We start from the raw sequence: 22,000 nt of genomic DNA on the forward strand, positions 1-22,000 counted from the left end.
TACCCCTGTCATTTTTTGTCGAAATTAAGAATTGAAAAATACTGGTACAAATTATACAGTAAAATTATCAAATAAAGAAACAAACAAGTGAAATATAAATCGACATGTAATGCCAATAGGCTCGCCACAGGAGGACTATAGTGCTGCTAACTGCTGCTAACTGCTGTTGACTGCTGCTTTGCTCTATCCAGAGCCCTTGCGCTTGCAGTAGCGCGCGCCCGCCTCACGGCGGTAAAAAGGGCTCTATGCTCTAGCCACCAACCCACCCAACGATTTTGGCACCACTTATATAGGGTGCCAAAATTTCCCGCGCTTTTGTCCTCATATGCAACGTGTGTAGCCTTTCAGACATTGATTGCGTAAACGAGGTGTCGTTATACGTCACCTAAAGATCGGGTGACAGGGGGCTGACCATGCCCGAACCTAATTGATCATTGATTGGGTTTGAGGTCACGTAATTATGAGCCTATGAGGTCACGTGACTATGACTTCACCAGACCTTGTCCTCCGTTTCCCGCTCATTGGACCAGGTGAGCTTACATGCTTGTGAATGTAGGTGTAAGTACAGCGGTACTGTAGTTTATACCTAATTAACCCCTATACACTGTCACTATGCGTCTATGCACTATAGAAACCTGAAAAGTGGTTACTGCATACTGGAGGGAGAAGTGCCAAGACTACCTGCGCTAAATAGACACTGTTGTCAGCACTGTACGCGCGCGTACGAACCTTCCCATCGGGGTTCGTGGATTGGTGCTTTTCTTGACTTGTGAAACAAGCGCGCCCGAAGTGGCGCGAAAGCACATGGTTAGGTGAAACTGCTGCTAACTGCTGCTCACTGCACTGCTCACTGCTGCTAACTGCTGTTGACTGCTGTTGACTGCTGCTAACTGCTGCTAACTGCTAGCTGTTAACTGCTGCTAACTGCTGCAAACTGCTGCAAACTGCTAGCTGTTAACTGCTGCTAACTGCTGCAAACTGCTGCTGACTGTTGCTAACTGCTGCTAACTGCTGCTGTCGCGCGCGCGCTATTTGCACATGCAGCAGTTAGCAGCAGTTATGTCAGTAGCAGTCAGCAGCAGTTTCTTTACACTTTAGTCTCCATGTGCGGGCCATAACATTTCTAAAAGAAATTAAAGCGGCGCTCTACTTCGAAGAAATTTAAACGAGTAACATCCGTCAAATAATTTTCTTTGTAGGTTTATAACTTACTAGACTATCAAAACTCACGCGCACCAAATTGGACTCGTTCATGATTGTTGATGGTCTTGCTTGGGTGGTTTAATATTTTAGAACAAATATATTTTACGAATGCAATATCACCCGTTAACATTTCTTTAATATTAAATAATAAAAATAAAACTTTAACTTCCAACAGACAGTTAAAATGAAGCATCAGGGAATTCACAAAGTGTAAGTTTAGTACGTCGCGTTTTTCTTTTGAAACTTGTGGTTTAGTTTTACTTGCTAAGGCATAATGTCAGGCTGAGCGCCGACCAGTTACAATAATTTAGTTATAAATCAAGAGGCTTGCTTATAATGAACATATTGATATATTGATTATATTGATTATACCATCTATATTGATAAAATTGAAAAATAGAGGCGTCTGGTAATCATTGTTATGCTCGATACAATTGTTGTGAAATTCTGTCTGATCTGCAAAAAATTAACACTTATCCAAAACTGTATAATTTATTGATTGAATTGGATATGACAAAGTTTCAACATTCGCTGCGTGCTGCAATGGTCTGATAAATGATTATAGTGTCCTGTGCATGTCCTCGACCTAGAACGTTCACGTTGTGCCTAGAAGAGACGTCGCATAAGATTTGAGTGCAAAAACAGTTACTGCACTCTCAACTGCAATCCATCAACAGTTTTCCTAAAAAGTGTTGACAGAATCGTCGATGATGATAAAATTGAGAAACTAAAGTGAACAATGATATGAGCTGGTTTTGATTGAAGATTGTTCGATTTAGATTTAAATATTGAGCCCTTTGGCTAGAGAATACTTTCTTGAATATTTTCGATAGTTTTTAATATTGGTAATATTAATGAATTGTAATTGATTGATATGTAATATTTAGGCCCGTGGCCAGTTTTCACAAGATTGTTCGATTAGAGATGTTTAATTAAAGATATTTTGATTAAGTATTGTTTTGGGTTGAATAATAATAATAATAATTACAACATTTATAAACCGCCTTATAGCTAAATCATATAACTCGATATAATTTAATCCTGGAGATAAACTCCAGTGCTTTCTAAAGCGGCTCTTACATTAACTGAGCTTAGTTTAATTGAAAATTAGACATGACAAGTTCATTTTACCTATGTAAATGCAAAATCAATCAAATGCTAGAGAAAAGAAGTATGTTTTAAGTTTGGTCTTGAAAGATGTAACTGACTCAGCTGATCTTATGTCGTATGGCAAGGAATTAAATACTTTAACTGCACAGTGACTAAAAGCTTTCTCTGTGTTTACATAGTTAGGAGAGGGCGGAAAACTAAGGTAAAAATAATCATTATCAAGACGTACATTTTTAAAACTTTGCTGCCTAGGAGATATCAACTCTTTTAAGTAAGGAGGAGCTATATTATTTAAACACTTGTAGGCAAGTAGGGCAATCTTAAAATCTATTCTAAATCTAACTGGTAGAAAATGAACTTTCTTAAGTAGTGGAGTAGTGTGTGCCTTTCTTCCTCTCCCGAAAATAAATCTTACAGCAGAATTTTGCACCTTCTGTAAACGACTTAAATCATAAGAGCTCAGTCCAAAATATACGCTATTGCAATAATCAATTCTAGAGAGTACTAGAGCATGAACAAGCTGAATCTTAAGGTTAAAAGACAGTTTTGATGCAATAAACCACAAATTTCTGATCTGAATATTACATGCTTGAACCACTGACGTAATCTGATCACTCATTGAAAGATAACTGTCCAAATACAGCCCAAGACTCTTCACAGTTCCACTAACAACATGTGGCTCTTGATCCTTAACAATCTGTAGAGAGGCTGGAATATTTGTTGAGTCAAATTTAGAGGATATAACGATGACTTCAGTCTTAGAAGAATTCAGTTGAAGGAAATTGTTTGTCATCCATTTCTTGATATCAGACATACAGTGTTCCATATTGTGCTCTAGCTGTGATGGGTCATCAGAATCAAGAGTGAAATACAGCTGGGTGTCATCAGCATACAAATGAATACAGCACCCATGCATACTTGCAATGTTCTCAAGATCTTTGGTGTACAATATGAATAGCAGGGGGCCAAGGATTGAACCTTGTGGCACACCTATCTCAAGAACAGTTGCTGAGGAAGACGAATCCTTGACTTTGACACAAAATGAACGGTTAGCCAAGTAGGACCTGATCCATGTAAGAGCAATGCCTGTAATGCCATAAGCAGATCTTAGCTTCTTGATTAATCTTGGGTGATTGACAGTATCAAAGGCAGCACTCAAATCTAGAAGTAAAAGAACAACTTTAGTTTTCTTGTCAATAGTTATCAAGATGTCGTTATGGATTCTGGTTGTTGCAGTTTCACAGCTATGAAACTTCCTATAGCCGGACTGAACTTTAGAAAGCAAGTTGTTATCCTCAAGATAACTGGTGAGCTGTATAGATACACACTTCTCAATGATTTTTGACAAGAATGAGAGATTGCTAATAGGCCTATAGTTAGATAGAGATTCACCGTCAAGGCCACGTTTCTTCAAACTTGGACGAATGAGAGCCTCCTTAAGTTTTATAGGAAACTCACCTTTAACTAATGATTCATTGACTATAAATGAGATCAGAGGAAGGAGTTCTGGGAGACACTTGATGAGAATCTTTGTAGGTATGGGGTCAAGATCACAGAATTTGTTAGACATATTCTTTATGATGCTTACTAGTTCTTCATCAGACACATGACGGAATTGTACTATCTTTGGGCTATTAGAAAGAGGAACAAATTCATCTGAGTTAGGAGAATCTTGCGATTGTTGTTCTAAATAAATGTTGTTGTATATGTTGTCGACCTTTGATTTAAAGAACTGTGCAAAGTTGTTAGCACTCTCAAGATTTGAAGAGCAAGAAGGTGTAGTAGTACTAACTTTTTCTTTATTGAGCAACTTATTAACGATGGAATAAGTCTTTTTAGCATCACCTGCACTATCTTGTAACCTTGTTTTGTAGAAGTGATCTCTTGTGGATACAATGACTGAGGATGCTCTCTCTGATGCTTTCCTGTACAGTCGTTTATAATCTGGGCAATCATGATTCTTTTGATACAGTCTCTCAATCTTTCTTCTCATTGCTTTTGCTTGTTGACAGTGTGTAGACCACCATTCAGCGTTATGATCTTTTCTTGGGATGAAAGTTTTTTCTTTAGCATGCTTGTCCAAAATACTGCTCAACTCAGACTCATAGATATCAACTGCACTATCGAGGTCATTGAAGCAATCAGTGTCACATAGTTTTGACTTAAGAATATCCTCAACAAAAGCATCTAGGTCTATGCAAGCAATGTTTCTGTAAGTAATTGGTTCTAGAGTGCCTATGGGTGCTGGAGATACATTGCAATTGAAAGCAACAAAGTAGTGGTCAGACGATGTACCAGAATCAGTAATGACAGGATCTAGAACTTCAATGCAATCGTGAGTAAAAGAACCATCCCTGGTAATTACAAGATCTAATATGCCCCCATCTCTGTGTGTTGCAGCTGAAATTTGTTGCACCCACCCACAAGACTTAAGTAGTGAATTAAACCTTTGTGCAACTGAATCATTTACGTCTTCAATGTGGATATTAAAGTCACCCATGATCAAGGGCTTTCCAGGTTTGTCTACTAAATCAACCAAGAGTTGCTCAAAGTCAGTTAGAAATTGGGGGATGTTAGCACTCTGAGATGTGGAGGTGCCAGAACGGTAAATTGAAACAATTCGTAGTATATCTCCAGAAGATGATTTGAAGGTACATTCACAAGACTCAAACGTTTTGAATCGCTTGCACTTCTGAGGAGTCACTTTAAGACTTTTCTTATATAGAACAGCAACACCTCCTCCCCGCCCAGCTCTTGGCTGGCTATGAATGGAATATCCAAGTTCTTTCATCTCAGAAAACTTAGCATTGTCATCTTTTCTCAGCCAAGTTTCTGTAGCACAGCAAATATCAGTATCAAAGTCTTCAAGCAATTGCATGACTCCAGCAGTTTTATTGCAGATGGATCTGCAATTGAACAGGGCAAAGTTCATACTCTGACATTCTGACTTAGAGTTTGTAGCTAGTTTTTTGAAGTAAGGATGTTTTGTTTATACCGATTCAATGCCTGTTGCATGATGGGGCACTGCTCTGAGCTGGAATGGCGAGTGTTACAGTGAGATGAGATTCTTGGATCTTTTGACAGACTGCAATTGCGACATCTATGTCTGCTAGGGTCTTCCTTGTAATGACAGTCTGATGTTCTATGCCTACCGCTGCAATACATACAAACCAGAGTTTCTTTCTCAGGACAATTTTGGGAAATATGGTGGAGCTTCTGACAATTATAGCACTGCTTGATGATGAATCTATCCTTTACAGGACAAGCACTATTCAGAATGAAGATTTTGCCGTCTCCTGTCAATAGGTTCCTAATCTGAGGAGAGACCTTGATCCCAGCAGTAGTGTACCTTAGTCCAACATTTATGTACACAATTTCAAAGAAATGCTCATTATCTAGCAAGTGTTTAAGTCCAGGATTTTTCAAGGGAATAATATCTAGAAGAGCTTTTTTAGTCTGTAACCGGAAATCTTCAGCGGGCAAACCATGGCGATCAATGGTTTCGAATATCTGACTGGGAATATTAGACACAGTGACCTTAGGGAGAGCTTTCTGTGAGAGAGTGATGAAAACCAAGTAATTTAATGACATCAGAGTTTTCAATAAGACTTTTAGCCTTCAGCCTATCAGATGAAGATGGAAAAACTAGCGTTATCTTCTTATGTGAATCTAGTAGGCTAGTTTTCATAGCAATCAATCGTGTGTCATAGAGCAACTCAGATAGAACATCTGGAGCAGATGAAATATCAGCAGAAGGAAAGGGACTATCTAGCACCAATATCTCTTTACTTTCCTTGCTAATTTGATTTATGTTAGCGGACACTTTACTTGGCTGAGGAGAACTAGCACCACCTACAAGAGCTTCAGCAAAATTGCTGTAAGAGGACAGTGCACTTGGAGACCGGGATTGCAAGTTTTCTTTGTTAACATTAGAAACTCGCTCTTCAAGCGAATGTTCAGAGGCTGGAGCACATAGAGCAAGCTTGTCGACAATAATGCTATGCATTTCCTCACGAAATGATTCCAGAAGGGCAGAGTTGTTTGCCCTCATCAGATGCTCAACTTTGGAGAGAATATCAGGAGCTTCATCATGACCATTATCATGACTCATCACAGGGTTGGACTTAGGAGCATCTACCACAGATGGTACAGGTGGAGAAAAGTTTTTGGAAGAACGGGTGTCATCTACCAGTGAAATGCAATCTTCACATACGAATAGAAAATAACCCCAACGAGCTTGATCTGCAATCATAGGTCTCACCTTAGCACGGAAGGTATTTGTACAAATGGACTCAGCCCCTATCAAGATTCTAAAAAAAGTGCGATGAGATTGGATTTTGACACTAGAAGTGCGATTTTCACGTGTCACGTGCAGTGGCGAAATGAACTCCCCACCCACCCCCCCCCCCCCCCCCCCCTCCAGCCTGCAAGATTTCTTGCCCCACTAATTATTTTCTATTTAAAAAGATTTCGCGAGTCCCTTTGTAAGCGAAAAGTATGTCACTGTTATTGGATCCATAAATAACGAAAAATTTACGTGCGTATTTTTATGAATTATATTATGTTACATATTGTAATTATGGTAAGCCTCACGTAGCCCGATGGTTTAGGGCGCGCTCGCCAAGCAGTTGACCAGAGTTCGAGTCTCGTCAGCGGTCTTTCTTTTGGCAATTATTAATTATTTTACTAAAATTATCATCAGAGCACCTTGTTATACACGTTATCCGATAGATTATACTGTTCGTACTTCATCTAGAGAACTAAGATCAAGAGAAGACTGGCATTTAAGGATTTGTCCGGGGAAGGCCTCGTTCACACTGGAACATGTCAAATTATTGTAAACGGAGTTATCTGGTAATGTTTGTTTTGTTTATGGCTAGAATTTAGAATGGAATCAATGTGATGAGGATCCAGAGTTAATTACCTGCCTGGATTAATAAGTCAGTTCTCCAGTTGAAGAGACCCTTTCTCAAACCTTTAATTCACTATGCCTATGGCAGTATCAAGTATATTCTGAGAAAGATTGAGTAGACTGTAGCCAGGAATAGTACCTCCTTTAATGGTAACCATGGTAACTATAGTAACCACTGTGAATCTTGATCTTATAACAACTAGTATCCTTTAAGACTTAGACAGTACAGTGAATAAACACGCTGAAAAGCGATGAAAATGCAAGCGCGCGACCGAATATGTAGTGCTGAAAGAGGGTGCCGAAATCTCGCGGAGAATCTCACGATATCGTGAGCCTAGCTATGAGATTTAAACGAAACTCGCAAAAATCTGGCAAAAATCTCGCGCGCGTTACGTCGAAGTTTTCACGCTATAAACAAGTGATAAAATACACGTTAAGAGTATAAAATACATGTTAAGTTCCTAATTACCTCAACTTTTAAGTTAAACTTTTTCTGTTTCCTCATTTATTTACAAATTTTGTGCGATGAGTCCGGCTCGCAATCTCGCATAAATCTTGAGCTGGGGGACTCAGGAAATTGAACACCGGTTTTTTTGCGACAAGCGGAGTGAAACATCCCATCACAGACATTACAGATAATCGATTCATTCACAGTGTCATTACTCCCACACTGTTTACACGAGCCGTCTTCAAATACAGGAAGTATAACAGAGTTCTTCTTTGGCTTTAGAGTCTTCTTGAGCTTCTTACTGGCCAGGGCCTCGTGCCCCTTTTGGCCCGCCATTGACATTGCTTCCTGAAACTCAAATTATTTGTTATATAGTAGTGTTGAAAGTATTAAAATGTTGTTAATTGAAGTTAATTGAAGAGTACAGATATAGATAATTCATAAATATACAAGTGAGATTTGTTGAACAGTCGAAAAGAAATGATAAATTCGCTCCATCCCAATAATGTCCAGTTTGGTTCTCTATGATCATATCCGAAATTTGTTATATAGTTGTTTTGAAGTATCAAAACTTAATGAGCAAGAAATCTATTAGTCATACTCTATTTTTCTAGGTCATGAAATGCTGTTACCTGGTTGGGTTTCTTTTCCTCTTTGACATCGTCAAAAGTCAAGATGTATCCAAACCCTATGAAGGTGATAGGGTAGTTAAAGGCATTTACAAGTATTTGAAGGAAGGACCAAACACACTCTGCAAATCTAAGCTGAAACAGATTGTTGGTGACGCAAAAACAAGTGTTCCATGTAATAAACTTCATTGATACTTAAACTAGATATAATGCATTACTGTCTTGACCATGAATCGTTATATTAATCACTTAATTTTAACAAAAATTGTTAAAAAATGTTATGTTTTAAGAGTGCAATGAGTGCAGCAGATCTGGTTACGTGCTTATCTGGACTAAATTGTCAACCTGATTGCATGATTTTGGTCACATGGTGATTGCAGCTTGCTCCAACCCCGACAGAATGGAGATAAAACTGTGCTCCACCCATGACCAGTGACCACACCTTCAAAGAAGGCTGCTGCTGGATATTTCCTAACAGCCATAGGACTTCTCTAAAGTCTAGAAGTGTCTTGGAGAATGGGAACATATAACTTGACATCCAGTGAGCTGAATAGGGACAAGTTTTCGTGATAATTATCTCCACCCCGTCATCCTCCTTGCATCTGGTCTTGAGAAAAGAGTATATCCTCTCAAAGGATGTTGACATTGTTGAAGCTGTTGCACAAAGAGTAGCTCTGGAGTTGCTGGGTGGCGTCTCATTGTTTAGGTTCAGCGGTGGTTGCAACAGATCTAGAAAAAGCACCACTGCTTCACCAGAAGGCTTCCCTCCACTGATAGGTCTGCCACACCACATCACCTTCCTCATTCCTGTCCACGTCCTCTATCAGCTGCCGTAGTGCCTTTCACTTGGAACAAAATGCCTTCTACACAGTATGTGATCAGCACTATGATCTGGTCATGTGTTAATTTTGAGATCATATCTTTCTTCAGAGGTCACATTCCCAGTATTGTGAAATATCAGCGGGAAAAATTATGATATTAGGAACTATTATGGCCTCGATGATAATATAATTCCTCTAAATGGCACCGGACCATTCCCTTACCCGCAGTGGTATCTGACGCTCTACCGGTGGCGGTATCTGCTTGTACTGCTGACTATTGTTCCCTTGTCAAAGTTAGACATATTATAGCCCTATCAATATAATGATAGCCCCCAAATAATAAACTTTCCATTTTCAGTTTTTGATGCTATTGGAAAGCCTGCAAGTGGAATTCTTCTTGGCAATCTAAATTGGTGGGGTAGCTATGATCTGTGTATGCAGTTAAAAACAGTTGGGCTGCTACCTTGTAAAACGTCTGGGCTTGTTCCTTTGTCTGTATGTTAAATTTTTATAACCCAGAGCTAAGTCGCCAAATTCTATTTGGTGGAGGAGTTGGTGGTTTATTTGATGCATATTACAGTAAGACCCCGATTTTCACACCCTGATTTACTGCAAGTCGTGATTTACTGTGTCCATTTATTTCCCCCTGGACCCAGATTTACAATGGCTGTTACATATCCCCAATCTCTGCAGTAAATCGGGGTTGTACATATTGAAAATATTCATTAAATTTGATTCAAACAAATTTATGGATGCTCTCTAAAATGTTTCCTTTCAGAATACTACTTCAGCAATGTTAATATGGACCTCCTGCCTTCCATCAGATTGCAGAAACGATTTCATTGATGTATTTATTAACATTCTGGACGAATCCATTACACCTCTTGTCGATAAATATGTTCCAATTGGAAAATATCCAATTGTGCATAAAATCACTGGGATACTAGGTTTTCAGCTTGCTTTTCTTTTTCACTGACTTAAAATTATCTTGATAAATTCAATTAAATTTTGTTGCAATAACCATTTACATATCATAATCGGGATGATTAAAAGCACGTAAAATTTCTGAATCGTGGTTATAGGTTTAATGATCAAAATACTTTTAGGGTGGAAGCCTGTAGAACGCGACACATTGATCGAATATGATCTTGAAACTATCCCACTTCGAATCAAAACAAACAGCACACGGTTATCAAATGATACGCTCATGGTAAACTTCTACGACGAGCTGGAAGACTTATCTGGATATTTTGCTGTCAGTTTCAAAACTACTCTTAAATATAAGATCGGAAATTGCGGGGACTATAAACTGTTTCCTGTGTCGCCTCCCGTTGCTAAAGACCGGGTTTGGAACATCACCAAAACAGAGAAACCTGGACTGAAAGTAGTGTGTAATGATGTAACAGTTCTGGATGTTGCGCTCTCGGACGGTGTCTGCACTGAATACACTGGTAATTGGAGCACTTTGTGGACTAAGAAAGTGACACAAATAGAGTTCCCAACCGCAGACACAGCCTCTGATAAATATTACGTAAAGCCTGGTAAGTAATACCACAATAAGAAATTTAACATTATCACAGTCTGCAAACTTGCATCAAAGAGTGCATCATCGATAATTTGCATCAATATCGCTTTAAAAGCTTATAAAGACCAGGATTCATTTTCGTTCTCTATTCATCACCCTCGCACATCACACTCACGCTCGTTTTCACTCTGCAGAGTATACATTAAAGACGACTTGTCAAGATCCCATATCATATGACGCTGGAGCCTATATTGGAACGTAAGCGAAACTTTATGATTTTTACTTTGTAAATAAGTTTTAAGTTTACTAAAATAAACGATCATCATCACGATGGTTCCATGTTTCATTTTCTTTCAAATCATTTTGTCTCCTTGTGAAAGCAATTTCTAATATTTGAACAAAAGAACTGATAAGTCACCATATTATCATAAAACCCATACTTCATAAAATTCTAGGTTCTTATGTACATGTTCATTGTTCATGAGTCGCTTTAAATTGCTTGAACTGAATCTTTGAAGTTTGAGTTCTTTTTGGCTATAAAGCGATGTATAAATTTTGTTATTATTATTATATCGGGTCTCAATAAGAGGTCTCGACTGCCTATGCATCAAACATTGGCAATCGGTAATTTTCCTATGGCCCGGAGTCAGCTGACCCTAGGGACCAGAGGATAAAGACGTAGAGACTGTGTGTATCTACAAAAGTGGTTGTTTTTACAAGAGACAGGGCTTGCAATGCAAGGGAAGAAAAATGGGAGAAACAATCATAAAGTGTATATTATATGAATTAGCAAATAGAAATTCAAACAATCCTACGCTACAATCAAAGTTTATTACACAATTATAATATGTTGTATAGACAAGAAACAGGGCTTGCAGGGCAAGAAATGGGACACCCAAGAGCTGGCAACAGAGTGTATAATACAGTAATTCAGCAAACACCTATAATTACTAATACCGAAATCTGAACCACAATTTACCACAATAAATACAATATAAAAAATACTATAAACACAATGTTTATACAAGAATCAGGGCTTGCAGAGCAAGGGAAGAAAAACAAGAGAAACAACTGCAACAATTGTATATCACAAAGTCCAGAAGATAATCATTACACAAATCTGACACAATTTTCAATACAGTATACTTAATAAATACACAAAGTTCCCGATATGTACAATGATATGAGTTTAAAGAACTTGTATAAACAAGAGACAGGGCTTGCGGAGCAAGGGGAGAGATACAGGAGGACCAGGCAAAAAGTGTATAATACAGTAAAAAATAGACTAAAACTAAAAGAAAACCTACAGTGTTTTAAACACTCAACTAAATATCCAAGACCATCCTGAGAATTCTGGCTGATCCGAGCAGAGCTGTCTTCTGAAGATTAGAGATGCTCAGATTGCAGTGGACTGCGTCGAGGTGCTTACGAAAGTTTGTGGTGACAGTTCCTAAAGCGCCTACCACCACTGGGACAATTGTAACCTTTCGTAAATTCCAGTTCTTCTTAATTTCTCTTTTTAGGTCCTGGTAAGCCAGTATCTTGTCTTGCTCTCTATTATTATTATTATATTTCAGGGTATTTTGTATATTCTTCATCACTCTCACCACACTGGGATCAGTACGTGGACCACTTAAAAAGTACATCAGCTGGTTTGTTAAGGAAGTACAGTGCGGAGAGGCTGGAGATAACGAACCAGAAGTTGCTTATAATAAGAAAAGAAGTGTAGTGGTCAAAGAGAATACTGAAGGTAAAGTCAAGCTATCATTTGCTCCTGCAGCTTGTTCGTCCAGTCATTTACGGACATTTTTGGATCGGTACCTGCAAATTTTCAGATACTCACAAAACTTTGCACAGAAACTTTCCAAGACATGAATAAATACGTATAATTCAGGATGTTCTAATTATGTAAAAATGGGAAATTTCGCAAGAACAGAATAGAATTTCATTGGATCGATTTTTTAGAGATAAACATAGTGATCGGAAACAAGACAGCTGACGATGCTAACATTTTGTTGGATGTTCAGGCATCTTGCCAAAAAGAAGCAGATGAAGACGACACTAGAGCAGGTTCGTGTTTATTCACTGTTCATTTCGATTTAAATCGCGTTCTTGAAATAGTTTCTTGTGACTGCTTTACTAGCTTATTTTATCTGTTAATTATTAATTTATATTTTAAAATAAATGCCGCAAGATAGTGTCCTAACGCCAAATGATCGTAGTTAGGAGTAAGTCTATCACATTAATTCCAGCATAATTAATTTTCAAAGACCATCTGTATCATTACATTGTCTTATTACTATCCAATAATTTTTCAATACATAATTATTAATTAATTACATGGTAAATGTTTCGAATTTCATCAGAAGTGTATTTTATTAACAGTTAATAGAACTTATAATTTGAATATCCGTTACAGCTGATTAAAGTTATTCAATTATATTATTGCTGTGTACATTTGATACTACTTCTAATTTTAACCATGAACTACTTGACTCAGGGTTCGAGGTTACAGAGAACCTATACGATACAGGGGTAGATCCAGAAGACACAGCGTCTGAAGGACACGAGCCTCTGGTCGGTGTTAGGAACGCTTTGTATCGCTTCTATCCTAGTGCTAGAAGTAGTCACGTGGTTTTGGATAAAATCTCGGAAACTTCAGGTTAGTTACTGGACAAAATACAGTTAACTTTCAGTGAATCTACAGTTAACCTACACTAATCCTACACTAATCCTACACTAATTCTACACTAATTCTACACTTAACCTATACTAATCCTACACTAATCCTACACTAATCCTACAGCAACCCAGGTCCTAGAGTCAGTAATAAACAATTTTCTGTTTCAGTTTCAGTGTTGAAGTGCTTCTCCTTACAGAGGAACATTCAAATCTTAATGGACACGACCGTAAAACCTGGCCAAGTACTTTGTATGAACGGTAAGTTATTATTTAATAATTATTTTAGTTATCTTAAGTTTACTAAGTTATACATATTATTATTGAATTTATTCAATTATTACTTTTATATTTTAGAATATTACAATTTTTACCAGTTGACTTTTAACCTATAACTATGCTAGCTCCAACAATTCCAGTGATCGGCAACTATGTTCTGAGTAACCAATAATTTAATTTAAAATGTAATTTTGAGCTCATTTTCAGAAACTTATTTAATATCAACAAACGATTTAGCACCCTTTGGGCTTTGTCTATTAGATCTGAACAGAATACCTTATCAGAATTATTTCAAATTCTATGTTTATAACATAGAACATGTTATAACATGTTTATAACATCACATTTTCAGGGATCAGAAGTCTTAGTATCGGTTGGGTGCTTTTGTCCCACATGTTTCTCGTCCCTCTACTCGCTTCTCAAGGTACCCCTAGAAAAACTTAATTCCACCGTACCTATTTATTTAATTAATCTACACATTTACACATTTAAATCTACACATTTCACAACAAGTTCACAGCATCTCCATATTTCTGTGTTTATACACACTGACTGTTCTCAGATCAACTAGCTTCTGATTACAGGAGATGCGTACCAAGCATTCGTGAAAGGAAAAAGACGCTCTTTTGATATAATTCTCAACGGCTTCCCTTCTGTGGATAGTTTCTTTGTGATGAGGTACTTTTTCAAGAATTTTTAAGAATATCTAAGTTTTACAATTCTAGTTTTTATACAAGCAATGTCACACATTCGCCCTACAACACTACAAAATGGGTAACATAAAAGGGCCAATATTAACCTTCTAAATCAATCAGTCACATTTATTTTTCAATAGAGGATGATGGGATCTTGATCATAAATTTGTCAACAATTTCTATTTTCAGTGGCTTTCTTGTGTCTTTTCTTCTTATCAAGAACTTTGAGAAAGGGAAAACTTTCAGAGGAATAGCTGTCGGTTACTACGTTCACAGGTATAATATTCAGATCAACATTTCCAACTTTTCGTGATCTTTCTAAGAGAATATTCACAGAAAAAAAATCACATAATTCCAAATTTTGGACCTTTTCCAAACAACACCAAGGATGAATAGTAATTTTATCTGCACTTTCTCAACTCTCGATCTAATGATATTATTTAAGGTACATACGACTTACTATACCGTATTTGATACTAATGTTATTATTTAAGGTACATACGACTTACTATACCGTATTTGATACTAATGTTATTATTTAAGGTACATACGACTTACTATACCGTATTTGATACTAATAATATTATTTAAGGTACATACGACTTACTATACCCTATTTGATACTAATGTTATTATTTAAGGTACATACGACTTACTATACCGTATTTGATACTAATGTTATTATTTAAGGTACATACGACTTACTATACCGTATTTGATACTAATAATATTATTTAAGGTACATACGACTTACTATACCCTATTTGATACTAATGTTATTATTTAAGGTACATACGACTTACTATACCGTATTTGATACTAATGTTATTATTTAAGGTACATACGACTTACTATACCGTATTTGATACTAATAATATTATTTAAGGTACATACGACTTACTATACCCTATTTGATACTAATGTTATTATTTAACTCTCGATCTAATAATATTATTTAAGGTACATACGACTTACTATACCCTATTTGATACTAATAATATTATTTAAGGTACATACGACTTACTATACCCTATTTGATACTAATGATAATATTTAAGGTACATACGACTTACTATACCGTATTTGATACTAATGTTATTATTTAAGGTACATACGACTTACTATACCGTATTTGATGGTGATACTGATACAAGGGTTCCTCTACAGACAGTATATCACTGGTCCTTTTGCTGATAACTTTACACTTGTTAGTTTTTAGAATAGTTTCTTTATGTGGTGAATGAATAATTTTTCTCTAATTTTTCTCTAATTTTTCTCTAATTTTTCTCTAATTTTTCTCTAATTTGTCTCTCAATTGCTGCGTCGGGATTTTTTTGTTACACAAGTAATGATGTGTGTAATCAAGTCTCTCAATAATTAATATAATTAGACTAATTAAATCACACTATACTTATAATTATGAACAGTTAATTATTTAATTATCGCACAGGGATACGAGGGTTGTAAGAAATGGTGGTGGGCTAATCTACTTTATATCAACAACTTTTTACCTTGGTCCTCGGTAAGCTGTTATTTAAATGTTAACCTTAAAATACTTTTAGACTTAGTAGATTACATTTTCCTCATTACATTATTTAAAAATTTAGTTTTTATTTATTCTGTGAACTTTATGTGAACTTTAATTTTTTGATAGCACTTGACCAACAAATTAGGGACCGATTGTAAGCTAGTCAATATACAATTAGGTAATTAACTTACATATTAGTCACACTATTTAGCCTAATTTGTTACACTAATTAGCATAATTTGTTACACTAATTAGCCTAATTTGTTACACTAATTAGCCTAATTGATCACGCTAATTAGCCTAATTGATCACGCTAATTAGCCTAATTGATCACACTAATTAGCCTAATTGATCATACTAATTAGATGATAATTACCCGCATATTTCCCAGCCAGCTAAATGTGTGGGACAATCCTGGTACTTGGCTAATGACATGCAGTTCTTTATAGTAGCCCCACTTTTTATATGGTTGCTATGGAAATCACCTGTATTAGGTAAGCTGTGATACTTTATAGTAGCCCCACTTTTTATATGGTTGCTATGGAAATCACCTGTATTTGGTAAGCTGTGATACTTTATAGTAGCCCCACTTTTTATATGGTTGCTATGGAAATCACCTGTATTAGGTAAGCTGTGATACTTTATAGTAGCCCCACTTTTTATATGGTTGCTATGGAAATCACCTGTATTTGGTAAGCTGTGATACTTTATAGTAGCCCCACTTTTTATATGGTTGCTATGGAAATCACCTGTATTAGGTAAGCTGTGATACTTTATAGTAGCCCCACTTTTTATATGGTTGCTATGGAAATCACCCGTATTAGGTAAGCTCTGACACTTTTATTTATAGTGCGCCCCTTTTTATCTAAACGTAGTTCCAACTGAGCAATACTTATAATAATACTATAAAACCCCGATTTATCGCGGAGTTTTGGGAAAGGAGAAGCCTTGGTCAATCAAGATTATAGCTTGTAAGATTAGGGTAACTTTATATTGTTACTTACTTTACTTTACTTTATGGATAATGGATAATGATTAATGACACGTGATATAATATCACGTGATATGACACGTGGCACCATCTTCAGGTAACCTTGTACTGTGGGTGACTGTGCTCGTGTCCATGTTGGCTGCTGGTGTTGCTACTTGGTACTACAAATTCGCCACCTCCCCACTCAGGTACAGTACACCAAACAGTATTTAATTTTAACTATTCTACACACTTTGTTAGTCTATAATCACTACTTTACTTGAATAATATTACCAGTGCATCCCTACGAATAGCTGATTATTCATTATGGGCCACCCTGGAGTTCCTCATTATTCACCATATATTACATTTCAATGGATAATGGACATCACATCACGTGATCATATGTAATGTGATACATCACATGATATTACATGTGATACATCACGTGACCCCATATAACCAGGGCAGGAGTGTACGGTAAAGAGTTTCAGTACTACTACACAAAACCCTACTTCCGTTTTATTCCCTATCTTGTGGGCATATTCGGGGGTTGGCTCTACCATAAGTACGCCAAGAGAATGGAACAACTTGCTAAAATGAAACCAGTTAGTTGAGAGATAGTCACGTGACATGTGATTGGCACGTGACATTTGTCTGGGTGATGACTAATGTGACATGTTGTATTGTATCTTGATCTAGCGCAACTCGCAATCAAATAACACGTGAAATGCTAATTTATCTGTTAGTGTGTTTAAGACACGTGACCAGTCAGCAGACATGTGACTATTGACACGTGTTTTTGTTATGGTTGTTAGTTGTTGGCTCCCAACGAGTTATAATGAATCAAAGTTATTAAAACTGCAATGTTATTCAAGACGATCATTAATCATATTCAATGATTCATAAGTTTTGTTATTATTCGACTGTGAATAACAGGGAAATTATTTTGAAAATGATTGAAATTAATGCAGATATTGCTTGAAATTAATGTATGCAAAGCGCTGTTGATTTTTAAAAACCAGTATAGATAACCACTTGAAGCTGTCTGTAAAGATTTTGTAGGGTCCAGTACTAATATCACGCTTTCTACCTTTCTAAGTTTCTAGGAGACTTGTCTAATGTCTACACTATTTAAACGTCTAATTTATCATTGGCTGTATCATTTCTACTAGAGTACTAGATCATCTCAAACAATGTCTTCACTCTGCATTTAAATAGTTAATTATAATAACTACATTTAAATAATCAATTTCCATAACTTACATACTTGATATGGGCTGAGTATTGTAACAGATGTAAATGTTACAACCCAAGGCACTAGCAAGAGGGAATGCACCTAACTACGTCACTTCAGCAGATAAGAGATAAGAATCTGTACCTTCTATTTCATATCGATAGTCTTGTTGTAGCGCTTTTGCCTCTGGTAAAATCAGTGATGCGCGGCTCAGCAAAGACTTCTCAAATAAGACGTGCTCCTTCATAAACTAGCTCGTGTATTTGAGGTAACCTTATATTCACGTTATCTTCAGGGGGAATCTAATAACGTTTCACATATATGACTCCAGTTAACTGTAAGATAGTGACAATTTGAATACGGAAATGGCTCTTGGCCAACTAAAAATTGAAATTCTTGCCTCTTTTTTAATTTGATAGCCTTATTCTGTTTCCCCTAAATTACTTCTTACTTTAATTTAGTACCTGGCTCGTAACTTGTTTACATGTTACAGGTGACAACAGCATTTTTGAAACATGATATAAGGCCCAGGCACCCCATATCCTGAAATACATACCGAAAACCGCATTAAGTTCAACTGTAAACCTACATATCAAACTACCAACTCAATTATACTCATATTATCCGCTGGATTTGATGATGTTAACTTAATTATTAAGGTTTCTTAAAAATGATATCGCATTCAACTCATGAAGAGATTCTTACAATCATATTTACAGACTTTCAGATAAACTCGCTGTTAAAAAATGTGTATTTTAACTGCTCAGTTTTCACTCGAAAAAACCATCATTTTAGTTGCATTGGCCCTTGTCCATAAAAGTTATAATGTTTTCTTCCTGATCTTCTTAATTTAATATTGTGGAATCTGGTGGATTCGTGTAGTGTTTTTGAGTCTCATGATTTGATAGTTCTTTTATTCAAATTTCTGATTGTTTCTGAATAGACTCAGTGAAGACAAATTCTAATGGAAATAAATAGCTGAATAACGTATCGACATTTCTACGTCATACTCATATTCTCAAATTATTTGTTATATAGTAGTGTTGAAAGTATTAAAACTGTTTTAATACTTTCAACACTACTATATAACAAATAATTTGAGAATATGAGTATGACGTAGAAATGTCGATACGTTATTCAGCTATTTATTTCCATTAGAATTTGTCTTCACTGAGTCTATTCAGAAACAATCAGAAATTTGAATAAAAGAACTATTAATATTGTGGGCTATGATTTATAACTCCTAATCTAAAAACAAAAAAGAGGAATGGCCCACCTGGTGATAGGGCCTGCCACCAGCTTCCGCCTTCCTTAGGGTAAATTTCAGCGTACCAACCCTTTCTTCACATCCGTATTAAACCGATATCTTTTCAACGCATAAGTTTCCAAATAAATGTCTTGGTTGCTTATCTCAAGAAACGCTGCAGCTGAGTATTAGTTTTATCTTAGTATTGGTGTTATTTTTATTATTATCATATTCATTTTTGCACATGTGATAAAACCTTTTGAACCCATTAGGGTCATCGAAACTGTTAAACGAACCATTCTCGAAAAGATTAAAATAATTGAACGTAACTAATTTGAGTCTGAATGTATTTCAATATTGTGGATTGATTGATTGTTGGAACTTTGGAAGTTATGATTTTACAAAATGGTCGGTCTATAATTAAATGTTGAAATCAGGTAATTTGCTTCAGCATGGCTATACATGTTATCTAGATATCTATAACATGATATCTATACAATATAATCATGTTTATTGATCATAATTATCATTTCCGAAGGTATGTAGATGAAGTATCCAGTATGAATTGATGATTAACGTGAACAAATTATAATAAGATCAGTCCGAAAGAACACTGTGTCATTTTGGTTGGATATACTACCTTTCCTATCATTTAAATAAATGTCACACTTTATACCGACAATTTAAAATGCAAATAATTTAATAATAATGATAATAAAAATAACCTTGGTTTCAGCTGACGAAGCTTGTGTTGTCAGTACAGTTGTGGGCTGTTACAATAGCTATAGAGTACGCGGTAATATTCGGGACACATAACGATGCAGGGATTGGTATGTTTAAAAAATGTTTTGTTTGGATTATGACAATTATTTATTTAGTTATGCAAGCAATTAGTTAGATTAACTAGTTAACTAATTAATTAATTTACCAATTTACCAATTAACCAATTAACCAACAACTTCCATAGCGCCGACAGTAGAATCCCCGGGAGTTACAATACCGTATGCTATATTCGGGAGGGTGGGCTGGGCTGGTGCTCTACTCACACAGATATTCCTCTGTCAGGCTGGACTCGGAGGTTCGAGGAATTTAAATTTATAGATTTTACACTTAACTTTAACAGTTAATTATGACTGTGTTTGTTTGTGAGATTTGTGTGACCAACGTCTGCGCCAAAATTCAATTATTAAACAAACGGACGAGTTTGATTATTGCCCTTATTTGGGCATCACATGACAGGGTAAATATTCTTACAATGGTCAATGAGCAAGTAAGTTTAACATAACATTGTGTTTGACAGGTCCTATAAATGACTTCCTGAGCTGGAGGGGGTGGTTACCGCTGTCTCGTCTCACATACTCTGTCTATCTTCTACACTACGGGATCAACATCGCCTGGGTGGCTCAACTCCGTCATGTTTACAGCTACAGTCCTGACTTTCAGTCGGTTAGTGTGGTCACGTGATAGTGTGATGTCGTCACGTGATAGTGTAATGACGTCACGAAAAAGTGTGATGACGTCACGAAACAGCGTGGCGATCTTATGATATACCGTCATGTGACATTTAGTGAATGATATTGTAATGATGATGTCACGCGACATTAAGTGAAGGATACTGTCGTGATGACGTCATCACGTCACGTGACACATTTAGTTAACATTTCCTGTTTTCAGGTGGTCATCTTCCTTGGTCTTATAGCAACTGTAAACTTTTGTGGAGTGTTACTGTTTCTCTTTGTCGAGCAACCGTCTGCTAATCTGGAGAAACTGCTCCTTCCTGCACCTCGACCTCCTAGGAATGTTGCTACAAACATTCCTGATCAGAAGAGGAACATACCTGAGCACAGCGATCAAGTTGAACAGAAAATGGAGGTTCCTGAAGAGCTTGGAGAAATTCCTGATCACAACGGCCACGGGGATTTTGTTCAGACTGCTGAAGAGAAACTGGAAATTCCTGACTAGAGCGATAAAATCCTGATCAGAAAAAGGGAATTCATGGACAAAACGAAAAGCAGTGAACCATTAACCAGGCAAAATGGATTCAAAAATTAACTTTTAGACCCTTTGGTTGCCTCCGATAGCACGGGGGGGGGGGGGGGGGGGGGGGGGGGGGGGGGGGGGGGGGGGGGGGGGGGGGGGGGGGGGGGGGGGGGGGGGGGGGGTACCTTAAATAAACCCCAACTTTTCAGATTGGTTACTGAATCAATCCCATTGTCGCTTGTTAACCACTTATGTGAACAATGAATCTTACAAAACGTTTAGCTGTTAGCCCAGGTCATTATCCTTAAAGCCTTAACTAGCCGTCTCCAAGCCGACCAATTACACAAGGTTGCCCAGTTTGTTGTATCGAACTTCTGTTTTTATTTGTACGACTTGTTAGTCTTGAGGATTACATACTTAGCTCCAGCTAAACGAGTAATTAATGTTGATTAATTTGTAGATTTGAATTTTTGAGGGTTTTGTTGCTGTGAAAGTTTTCATCGTGATTTAAACTTTGTTTCGTATTAAGCTATCGCTCAGTATTTGCATCATGTCTATTTCAAAACATTTTTTGACTTCAGAATGACGGTAATAATTATTAATTACCAATTACTAATTACTTAATTACTCCGTTATGACCGGTTATCAAATTCCTGTCGTCTGCGATCAACAATAAACATGTATGCTGAGCGGTAAACCAAATGCTCGGCGAGATAGGGGTCGTTCACATAATATTAC

General features: G+C 36.7%; 3 protein-coding genes across 4 annotated transcripts in view; all 3 read left to right on the plus strand.

The window, feature by feature from the left end:
• Positions 1–8,283: 8,283 nt before the first annotated feature.
• LOC134823886 (uncharacterized) lies at positions 8,284–16,334 on the plus strand. Its single transcript, XM_063835483.1, has 15 exons — positions 8,284–8,477; positions 9,482–9,618; positions 9,902–10,070; positions 10,230–10,664; positions 10,843–10,906; positions 12,226–12,398; positions 12,614–12,718; positions 13,149–13,310; positions 13,499–13,588; positions 13,959–14,030; positions 14,191–14,284; positions 14,491–14,577; positions 15,409–15,508; positions 15,752–15,823; positions 16,221–16,334. The coding sequence occupies exons 1-15, from the start codon at positions 8,291–8,293 to the stop codon at positions 16,332–16,334; spliced, it is 2,061 nt and encodes a 686-aa protein (XP_063691553.1). The 5' UTR covers positions 8,284–8,290.
• A 206-nt stretch (positions 16,335–16,540) lies between these two features.
• LOC134824107 (O-acyltransferase like protein-like) lies at positions 16,541–21,355 on the plus strand. Its single transcript, XM_063835831.1, has 7 exons — positions 16,541–16,587; positions 16,918–17,008; positions 17,266–17,407; positions 20,019–20,112; positions 20,250–20,360; positions 20,583–20,728; positions 20,957–21,355. Exons 2-7 carry the CDS (start codon positions 16,953–16,955, stop codon positions 21,242–21,244), a joined length of 837 nt encoding a protein of 278 aa, XP_063691901.1. The 5' UTR covers positions 16,541–16,587; positions 16,918–16,952; the 3' UTR covers positions 21,245–21,355.
• LOC134824108 (uncharacterized) overlaps positions 19,110–22,000 on the plus strand; it is a 28,984-nt gene continuing 26,093 nt past the window's right edge. For both annotated transcript variants that reach the window (XM_063835833.1, XM_063835834.1), the window contains exon 1: positions 19,110–19,136. The gene's annotated coding sequence lies outside the window, so the exon portion shown is untranslated. The remainder of the gene's footprint in view (positions 19,137–22,000) is intronic.

Source organism: Bolinopsis microptera, chromosome 12, assembly GCF_026151205.1.
Source record: "Bolinopsis microptera isolate Bmic1 chromosome 12, MBARI_Bmic_1.0, whole genome shotgun sequence".
NCBI lineage: Eukaryota > Metazoa > Ctenophora > Tentaculata > Lobata > Bolinopsidae > Bolinopsis > Bolinopsis microptera.

Excerpts from the sequence above, each read along its gene's own strand:
- LOC134823886 (XM_063835483.1), top strand. The coding sequence starts at position 8,291 with ATGAAATGCTGTTACCTGGTTGGGTTTCTTTTCCTCTTTGACATCGTC. Across the intron at positions 10,907-12,225 it reads GCTGGAGCCTATATTGGAAC|GGTATTTTGTATATTCTTCA; the intron begins GTAAGCGAAACT and ends ATTATATTTCAG. Across the intron at positions 13,311-13,498 it reads TAAAATCTCGGAAACTTCAG|TTTCAGTGTTGAAGTGCTTC; the intron begins GTTAGTTACTGG and ends TTTCTGTTTCAG.
- LOC134824107 (XM_063835831.1), top strand. The coding sequence starts at position 16,953 with ATGTTGGCTGCTGGTGTTGCTACTTGGTACTACAAATTCGCCACCTCC. Across the intron at positions 17,408-20,018 it reads AACTTGCTAAAATGAAACCA|CTGACGAAGCTTGTGTTGTC; the intron begins GTTAGTTGAGAG and ends CCTTGGTTTCAG. Across the intron at positions 20,361-20,582 it reads CTGTCAGGCTGGACTCGGAG|GTCCTATAAATGACTTCCTG; the intron begins GTTCGAGGAATT and ends TGTGTTTGACAG.